The sequence below is a fragment of the Oryza glaberrima genome, chromosome 3 (assembly GCF_000147395.1).
Source record: "Oryza glaberrima chromosome 3, OglaRS2, whole genome shotgun sequence".
NCBI classification, from domain to species: domain Eukaryota; kingdom Viridiplantae; phylum Streptophyta; class Magnoliopsida; order Poales; family Poaceae; genus Oryza; species Oryza glaberrima.
Window position 1 is genome coordinate 22,879,820 of NC_068328.1, and position 10,493 is coordinate 22,890,312.

General features: G+C 45.7%; 1 protein-coding gene across 1 annotated transcript; it reads right to left on the reverse strand.

The window, feature by feature from the left end:
* Positions 1-8,635: 8,635 nt before the first annotated feature.
* LOC127767811 (zinc finger protein 1-like) lies at positions 8,636-10,061 on the reverse strand. Its single transcript, XM_052293260.1, has one exon. It carries the CDS (start codon positions 9,631-9,633, stop codon positions 8,917-8,919), a length of 717 nt encoding a protein of 238 aa, XP_052149220.1. The 5' UTR covers positions 9,634-10,061; the 3' UTR covers positions 8,636-8,916.
* Between the last annotated feature and the right edge of the window lie 432 nt (positions 10,062-10,493).

Genomic DNA, 10,493 nt, shown 5'->3' on the forward strand with positions numbered 1-10,493 from the left:
TGTTAAATATGCCCTTTATGTTCATATCTCGTTGCATTTAAGTATATTAGGCCTTTGTTTGATATATTCTACTTGCTTTAATATCTTAATATAGAGTGGTATCAGAGTATTAGCTGATACATGCTAGATCTATCTGATCGGCTATGCTATGAACATATATAGTCCCATTATTAATATATATTTCGATCTAAGTGGTTTATACTGTCTCGGCATGGTGACCGATCTATCCCAATCACTTGATTTAAGTATATATCGATATAAGGAGTATATATTGTTAATATCTACAGCCGATCGAGTAGATTTAGTTCCTTCTTATTTATTCATGACTACCGATCGATACATATATGACATCGGCTCAAAGATAAATGATATGTCATCGACACTTAGCCGACCGGCTATCGTTTATAGGTTTAACTGTGGTTTCTTTGTCTTTGTTTCTTGTTGATTGCAGGATCAAATCAACTGGCATGTAGCATACCCGAAGGCGAGTTTTGGACCTGCATTGGAGTTAAGCAGATCTCCCAGGCATCGTGTTTTATGTCAACAGTTGGCTTGTATGTTGATCTTGTGTCTTGATCTATTGTTCCGTGTCCCCTCTCCTCATAGGGCGCCTTGTATTTATACCCATAGGTATCCCCTTGCCCAAGTAGAACTAGGGAAACCAATATGGATACAATCCGAATAGTCCTTGTCGTTTCTATATAGAACTCTATTCATCCTTCCTTATGCGGAACTCCTCCTATATCCGAAGGTTGTTTCCGTATAAGATATGATATGTGGTGGGTCCTACCGAGATTTAGTCAACTACTATTAGGTATGTGGTATCCATAACCCTGACACTTTCGATGGCGTTTCTATCCATTTCTTTCTTCTTAGCTAACTATTTCGATATTCATCGGCACACCGATTAAAAAACCCACATAGATATTGATTTTTCAACTGACACCGCTAAGATGGAACTAATGAGGAGGAATCATCAGCACCTATAAGGTTCCACTGAAAGGGTCAATTAGACCTAGAGGAGGGGTGAATAGACTAATTTAAAACTTTATGCAGAAGCTAAAACAGAAATAAGGTCAGAAAGTCTGATCCACACTCAGACTTTCCAAAAATATCAGATAGTCTGATGTTGGATCAGACTGTCTGATCCACTAATGAAGCACAACAAGTAGATCTATCACACTAACAAGAGTAAAGCACAAACAGCAACTAGATCTATAGCGGCACAATTAAGCAAAGCTAAAAGGAGGATGAAGGGAGATCACCAATGATGAAGTTCACTAAGTGTTCCCGGAGTTCAAATCCTTGAGGGGATTCTACTCTCCATTGAGGAGCTCACTAAGAGTCGGGTCTTTGCTAACCCTTTCCTCAAGAGATTGCACTAAGCACTCCTCCTTCCACTAAGGGGTATCTCTTTTCTTGCGGAGGCGAGATCCGGCCTTCACAAACTTCTCCTAGCCAACCACACATAGATCGGTGGCTCAGGAGTGACACCTAGCCGTCTAGGAGTCTTCAACCTCCAAGAGTAACAAACACCACACAACTCTTGGTCAAACCCTAGTGCTCAAGATCGAGTGGAACACACACTAGGCCCTTAAACACCAAATCCACAACCACCAAGATCCACCACACAAAGAACGAGGAGAGACTTGAGAGAGGGTGAAAGAGCTCAAAGATCCGAAGCACCTTAGCACCAAGCTCAACCCAAAATGAATGAGAATGAATAAGTTGGGTAACCCTAGAAAAGGGTTAGGTGGGGAGTATTTATAGATCCCAAAAAGTGGCCGTTGGGAAGGGAATCTTTTCATCCCACCTCGGAAAGTCCGAGATGACATCGGATAGTCCGATGTTTTTGAGTCCCAAACAACCCAGAGACAGAGGACAAAGTTCTGAAGAATTTCGAACTGTCTGACATGTCGGATAGTCCGAAGTCATGTCGGATAGTCCGATATTTTTGAGGCAAGAACTTCATCCTCATAGAGACTCAAGTTCCATTGAATTTCGGAGTCTCTGTATCATCGGATATTCTGATCACATCGGATAGTCTGATATGAAAAATCACTCAAGAGAAAATAAAAAGCATTTCAAGACAGAGAGTGAAGTTCTGAGAAATTTCAGACATTCCGATGCATCGGACAATCCGACCTTATATCGGATAGTCCGATATTTTTTAACAACAAAAGAGTACAGAGTACAGAGGAGGATGTAAAAGGAGAGAAGGCAGATGTCGCCACTGCTCACCGTCTCTATCTACCCACCCGCCTACCACCATCGAGACTAGATATGCCCGCCCTCAAGCTCGTGGAGGCCGAGGAGGGTGTCAGTGCTCGGATTTGGCGTAGGGCGATGGCACTTGCCCATCCACCACTATCGAGGCCTCGTCAGTCCACCGCTTGCCAGCTGGGGAGAGAGGAGGCATTGGTTGCACTTGCTGGCTGAGGAGATAGGAGGTCGCGGCCGGAAGTGGTTGGGGGGAGAGACGGCAGCAGCGATGACGCTAGCTAGCTAGGGAGGTAACAACAACACTTGATAGAAGAGAAGCGAGAGAGAGGAGGCACGTCTAGGAAGATAAGAGAGGAAGCAGATTGATTGGAACAGGATAAAATCGAGTAGGAATATAAACTGATGGCTCGCCATGTTTGGCTCGGCTCCATCCCTAGTGCTGCTAGTTTTTTTTTTAAAAAAAGACTAGCACTGTATCTTCTTATAGACACCGGTTTATGAAAAAGTTGATACATATATTTATTAGTGTTTGTTTAATAAATCGTATCTATTAAGAGGTAAGTGTCGGTTTTTAATTTTAAACCTATTAGAAAGGTTGTGAGGAATATGGGAAATGTCTCACATGTATAAGAACGGTCCTTATACTATGTTCTGTACTAGTGGCTCGTCAGAAACAAAACATAAGGATAACTAACGGGAAGAGATCGAGTGCCAGGCGTGTTTAATTAGTTACTAACGAAGGATTAGTAGGACTCCGACTTGGCATTGGCAGTGTGTGGGAGATAGATTGACATTGACCTTGGAGCTCTTGTTCAATTCCATGGGCCAACGATACATACATCCTCTATCTTATAAAAATTTATTATAATTTATTATAGTACTGAATATAACATATTCTAATACTATAAATCTAAAATAAAATATGTTCATATTCGTAGTATTAAAATATATTGCTTTCAGTATTATGTTGATTTTTTATAATATGGAGAAGGTTTTTTTTTTTGTCAAGACTGTGACCTGACATAAGAGGTCTACGCAGGACACGTTATTGCTGCCAACAGACGAGTTTAAACTATACTCTTTTTTTTTTTGAAAATGTCACCGGGTGGCGAAGTGTCCACCTGAATATATTACGTCAAACAGACTTACACAGGGCAAAGCAATGACCGCACAAGCGCAGGCGCCCTGAAGGATAATAGAGTGAATACATGGGGAAATAAAGGGAAGAGAAACACACAGTGCAACATAACCACCCAAAACACATATTGATGTTTTCCATCAACAAGATCACACCGCCAAACACCCAAACCTAATGCTAGCACCCTAGCTTGACACCATCTACTCCACAGGTGACCTAGAAACACCAAGTGTTGAGAAATACCGGGAGGCCTTCTGCCACGCACACCGGCTCGGCTTCTGGAGATCAAAGGTTGTGGTTGTCGAAGACCACCCGCATAAGCCATCAAGAGTCAGATTTCATCGTATTGCAGATTCAGATCAATGTCCACCAACGTCCTTTGGGGTAAGGAAGCCCAAAAGGAGGGAGAACCATTGAAGGTTGCGGAAAAGGCCGCCGCATCAAATCATCATCAATCCAGCATTATCAAGTTGCTAGCCAATTCAGCACCCACCAACATCTCCCAGGGGAAGGAAGCCCCAAAAGAGGACGAGACGCTGAACGTATGCGGTCAAGGACACCCAAGCAAAGGAGATGAAGACTAGACAAGGAGCCAGACAAAAGAGATGTGGTGAAAGGTAGCAATCTTGCTAGTGGAGGGGAACATCAACGACAATGGAGGAGTTAAAAATCGCCAAGGAAGCCCGGAAACAAACCAACTTGTAGACCCAAACTATCAGTCACACGAGCATGCCAGAGAAAGTAGATTGAAGAAAGAGGGTCAAGGAACCGCATACTCGTGATATATGGTGGATCAAGGGAAGGCTATTTAGGCCGAACAGGGAACAGCGACCGAAATTAACTCCAACCATGAGATGAACAGGGAGAGACACAGGGGAACAAAGGAGGGGATGAGGCACAAGGAAGCTGGAGTAGGCAAAAGGAGGAGAAGAACAGGAGGAGACGAACGCCGGAGTAGGCAAAGGTAGGACAAGAACAAGAGGAGACACACGCCGGAGGACAAACAGTGAGACAGCAACGGATTTCCAAATGTGCTGCCTTCAACAAGGGAACGACGTCGAGAACGACATCGCCGCCACACCCCAAGGAAATCCAGAGAGGGTTTTCACCCCCAAGATGAAGTGGTGCAGGGACAAGCCACTGCATACCACCACATCCAGCAGATCCAAGCGGCGGCGGATCTGGGAGCCGCTAGCCCTGTGGCATGGAAGCCAAGGACCAGCATTGCCAGCGCCGACCAAAGGAGGCAGAAGTCGAGGCAGACACCACGGCTGCAGCTCTCCTCCCATCCTGCCCCGCCGCTTGCGCTCCGCGCCGCCGCTCACCGCCGCGCACGAAAACCGGGCGAGATTCGATCAGAGGAGAGGTGGAGTTGGTCGCCTCGCTCCCGACCTCCCCTCCCTCGGGCCTCCTCGTGCCACTCCGCTTCCGCCGTCGACGAGCCCACGCAGGCGAACAAACTCCGGAGCCGGGCTAGAGGCGCCAGATCTGGCCGCCCCGCCGCTGCCTCCGAGCCAAGTCCCAACGCCGCCGAGCTCGCCTAGGAGAAGCAGGGAGAGGGGAGCAGCTGCCTCGCCGCCTCCACGCCACCACCACCGCGCTGCCACAACCTCGCTGTGCGCCGCCGTCTTACTTCGTCTCGCGGCACGCGGCCGCCACTGCACTGTCTCTCCCCGCACGGGAGACGGCCGGGAGAAGGCCTCGCCGCCACCATCATGGCTCGCCGCACGGTTGTTCGGCGACTTGCTCCGGCGGTGGCAAGGTGGGGGGCAGGGGAGATGGGGGCGGCGGCGGCTAGGGTTTTCGCCCCAAGCCGCCCAGGCGGGAGACGATTCGGGTCCCGCCTGTTGAATTTCGATGTAAGCTGCAATGAGGAAGTAAGAAACTGCCAGTTCCTTAAACTATACTTTTGCTGGTCATACTTTAGTAATTCTGTTAATTAGTTGCATATATGTACCTAATTAAAGAATAATTAATGTGGCGTGCTCGGAAAACAGTTTTTTGAGGCCTCTTTAGATCACAGTAGGTTAATTATTCAACCTTTCATTTCCTTCTGATCACAAAAACCTGTCCAAGGAAAACTGAAGTAAACTTTCCGCTGTCCATTTTCACGGGAAAAACACTTGAAAAAACAACTCATGCACTCTGATCTCTCTTTCTTTTTTCCGTTTCCATCGCCGACATCTGGATAATTGTTCCCTACCCTCCCCGTTGAAACAACCTCTTGGCTTAGGTGTTCGTTATTTGTGAAGAAATGGGAAAGGCAGAGTTGGTTGTAATCAACGGGAACGAGATTAGATTAGCGAACGATGACACAGTACATAAAATGGGTGTGTTACTCTTTACTTGCTACGTTGGTTGGTTCCCATGCCCATCCAAAAGCTCCCGTCTAAACTCATCTGTTTTACTCCGTCATTTCTCCTTATCAGCTGCAGCCAAAGTTTACATTTTAAAACTTAATATAAATTGATTTTAATGATTTTATTATAATTTATTTTTCAGTATTAACCGGTTAACTCGCTAAGAATAAAAATATAAAAGTTTCATCGATAAATGATTTGTAATGGCCCGCCCTCCACAACCATATGGGCTAGTGGAGAAATGCTCTTTACTCCCGGTTTACAACCCATTGTAGTCCCGGTTTTCCAACCGGGACTAAAGATTGCTATTCAAATAACCGGGACTAAAGATTGATCTTTAGTACCAACCGGGACTAAAGAGGGGTAGCGGCAGTCCCTCGAGATCCTTTTTTTTATTGTTGATTAGCTAATGGCTAGTGTTAATCCCTGTATTTTCTCCCGAATCGAGTGGGATGCACATCCCCAAATCAACATCCCAAATATTAAGTTACTTATACACACAGATCAAATACATCACAAATCCTAAAAAACTATACACAAATTAAATAAATCATAGATTATACAAGATTATACATCTCAGATCCATGCAATGCAATGAATCAAAAAATCTAAAAAATTTATACATCCAGTGAAACACAAATTATATATAAAAAAAGCAAACGAGTCGGCGGCCGGACGCCTGCCCGCACGCGGCCGTGCCACCCGCCGCCATCCTACCCCGCGCGGCCGCGCCGCCGCCGCCGGCCGGCTGATGGAAGAGGGAGTAGAGGGGATGAGGAGGAAGGGCCGGCTGATGGGAGGGAGGAGAGGGGAGGAGGAGAAGAGGAAGGGGAGGAGGGGGAGGGGAGGAGGAGAAGAGGAAGGGGAGGAGGGGGAGGAAGAGAGGGGAGGGGAGGAGGAAGGGGATTGGATCTGAGAAGAGGAAAAGAGGGGATGATCCAATCTTATCTAAATATCTGTCTAGGACTTAACCGATCAGACGTGGGAGAGAAATATTTACTCTCGGTTGATAACTCTAACAGGGACTAAAGATCGATCTTTAGGTGGTAATCTTTAGTCCCGGTTGGTAGTAGATCCTCGGCCCCCTGACATACATCTGACAGGGGATGAACCGGGACTAAAAATCATCTTTAGTCCTGGTTTTTTTAGTCCCAGTTTTTAATGGAACCGGGACAATTGTGGAATTTGGTCGACCGACCAAAGATAGTTTCTCCACCAGTATCCCAAGGGCGGGCGCATTTACACATATCACCTCATTTATACTTTTGCCATCACTTCGTATAAAAGGTTTAACTTGGGAGTGATATGGCTGGAGGAATAAATTGGTTTCAACCTTGGTAAACTAGTATTGCAATACTAAACATGCGCACGTAAATCTTATGGGCTACATAGGCTGAATCCAAATTGGACTAGGATGTACAAATCATAGCATGAACAAGTCATGTATTGATTGTTTATTTTGTTATTCCTTTGCACTGCAGCATTATGAAATCGACAACGTCCAACTCTGGACTCACTCGATTACTTCCATATATCAAACTTCTATCCATTTGCAAATTATGAAAAAAAAAAGATATAATATACTCTCTCCGTCCTGAAAAAAAGTAATCTAGCTAGGACTGGATGTGACATTCTAGTACAATAAATCTAGACAGAGATATGTCCAGATTCGTAGTACTAGGATGTGTCGCATCTATTACTAGGTTGGTTTTTTATGGGATAGAGAGAGTATGAAGCTATATATTATACATAAATTTTGATTTTTTTTATTATTACCTAGGGAGCCTTTTAAAATTTTTACCTTCAAATAAAGAGCGAAATTCGCCCATCTAGCCCTCCCTCTCGAAGTGTAAACAGTACAATGGGTTGGGATAACTATTACATGAAGGTCCTAGAGTATTTATAGTGTCACCTATCGGTAACGGCCACAAATGGAGCCCGTCAAAGATCAACCCTCATCGGTGACATGCTTCAGAGTCATCTTTGTTGGGCTTTTATACCAGCCCCTGCACCGATGACGCTCATCGATGACAGAGTTTTGTTGCGGCTATCACCGATTACCTTTGTCTAGCCGCATTCAAACCTCGTCACCGATGAGGGTTATTGGTGATGGGCTAGGTCCCGAGGACGCTGATCGGTGCCTCTTTGACGGGGTTTTTCTTGGCTCGACAAATATAACTATCTTTGTGACGGGCCGCAGGACTCCATCATAAATGTGCCGATTTGGATGCGAGTGCTATACTAGTGTTAGCTTATTAGTTAGGGAATTTTGTATTAATTATTTCAGTAAACCTTCTATTTTATATTATAAGACGTTTTGGTTCTTTAATTAAACTTTTTAAGTTTAGCCAAGTTTATAGAGAAACATAACAATATTTTTTTGAAAAAATACTATCAAATAAATTTTATGTTAGGTTTAATAAAAAACACTGACGTTATAAAAGTGATATAATTCTCTATAAACTTAATAAAATTTTGATTTAAATAAAATCAGAAGTGCCTCATAAAGTCATAATATGAAATTAAGGGAGTAACATTTCTCGTTTGCAGCTTCAACAAATTAAAATGCTTCCGAAATTAGATATTCAATCCAAACTTATCACAACAATGCCAAACGGGAGCTCAGTAATTACTACATCTCGGAGATACTAATGGGAGTTAAATCGGTGTCTCAGAGGAGAAAAGGATAGCGATTGGAAGTCGTCATGTAGAAAGATTAACTACAGTAGTTAACCTATTGCATTACCAATTAATCGAGAGTGGCCGACACGGCAAGCAAAGCAAGTGACGAGACGAGCAACTAGACACCTTGCTGCTCTCACTCAAGTACTCAACGACTACCAAACTACAAGTAGCCAGCTAGTACAACTACTTGTACTAGCTGGACATACGTACACATCAAAGCAAATTGTATTGATTATATACGTGTCTAAATTATCAAAAGGAGAAGTGGTATAAATCCGTATACCACATGATACACACACCAAACCAATCAGTGAAAGAATCATTCTACACGGAAATTTAAATACAAGAAATGAATTATACACACAAACTCCACCAATAATATATCGGAGACCAGCTCGCCTGAATCTACAGTATTTCACCAGCAAATTACTCACAACTAATTAATCACTAATCCAACAGTTGCAGCAAGGATGAGTAGACTTGTGGTGCTAGATTAATTTTTTTTTTTAATTAAGCAGGGATCATTAGCCTTGGCTTCTTGAAGCTGGCAAGCGGGCTGAGCACCTCCTCCTCCTCGGCCGCCGCCGGCAAGCACCGCTCCGTCATGATGTCCGGCAGCGCCACCGCCGGCAGGTTCAGATCGAACCCGCGGCCGGCGACAGCGGCGCCACCGCCGCTTCCGATCGGGCCCTCGTAGTGGCACCGCTTGTGCCCGCCCAGCGCCTGCCCCGTCGGGAACGTCTTCTTGCACACGGAGCACTCGTGCACCTTGTTTCCGCCGCCGCCGCCGCTGCCGGAGCCGGAATTGGACGAGGACGCGGCCGGCGAGGCCGTCGTCGCCGCCGGCTCGTCTACGACGACAACGGCCGCCATCGTCGGCGGCGTCCTGGGGCGGTGGCTCGTCTTGTGGCCGCCGAGCGCCTGGTAGGACGAGAACACCCTGCCGCACACGGAGCACCCGTGCTGCTCCTGCGGCGCCGGCGAGGGGTCGCGGTGGCCGCGCGCCAGCATGAGGAGGCTGAGCGCGAGGTGCTCCTCCTCCGAACCGTGAGGCGGCGGCGCAGCGGCGCGGTCGCGGTGGCGCCGCCTCGAGCGCTTCCGCTTGGACCACCCCTCGGCGCCGCCGCACCGTTGCTGCGGCTTCCGCGCCCCCACCTCCTCGCCGCTCGCCGCCGGCGACGACGACAGCATCGGCGCGGCGCCTTCAAGAACCTCCTCCACCGCCATGCCTAGCTAACTAGCTAATACTAACAAGACAAGAATAATCAGTGGAGTAGAGTAATGGGCAAAGAAAAGAGTAGTAAGCTACTCTAATTGCTAGCTAGGCATGCAGTGGCGTTGGCAATTGTAAGAGAGATGATGAGTTTGTGAGTTGTGAGGTGTGGATTTATACAAGCAAACTACAGAGACAGCAAGTAGTTGGTGGTGTAGTAGTGGTGGTTTGTATTGTAGTACATGGGATTGGAGAGCTTGTGTGTGTGAGTGAGTGACCGAGTGAGTCGTGGTTGGTTCTTGGGAACTAAGCAAAAGACCAAGAGAAGTTGTATTTGGTCAACCACAAAGGAAGGAAGGGAGGAATTGTTGGATGTAATGAGGTGGATGCTTCCAAGTGGTGAGAGGAGGAAGGAGAGACAGATGACTTCGTTTTTTGTTAGTGTTTTGGAAGTCCAGAAGCACGGTAATGGAACATGCATGGTACATTATTAGTACAGCATATGCATGCATGGTTCACAACGGGGAGAGAAGAGACTTGTTCTTGCAGTCCACTACCCCCATGGGAATTAAATTGCGGTTGGATTAATGCAACTTAGGATTTGATTGGGTGTGCTGGTGCCAAAAGGATAGTACTCCTATGAACATCTGACGTCACATTGGATGAGCAACATGGGGTGCGTGGCCTGTGCCATGATCTAGCTATTGTGATGTGCCTCCACTAACAAAAGACAATGTTATGTTGGCTAGCTAGTCCCACCTCAATTGGTATTTGAACCAACCCATCCCTACTAGTAATAATCAATTAATGAACAGAATTGTGTTATTCAATATTGTTATACACATATTGTGTTGTTGTTTTTTTAATTCTGAAT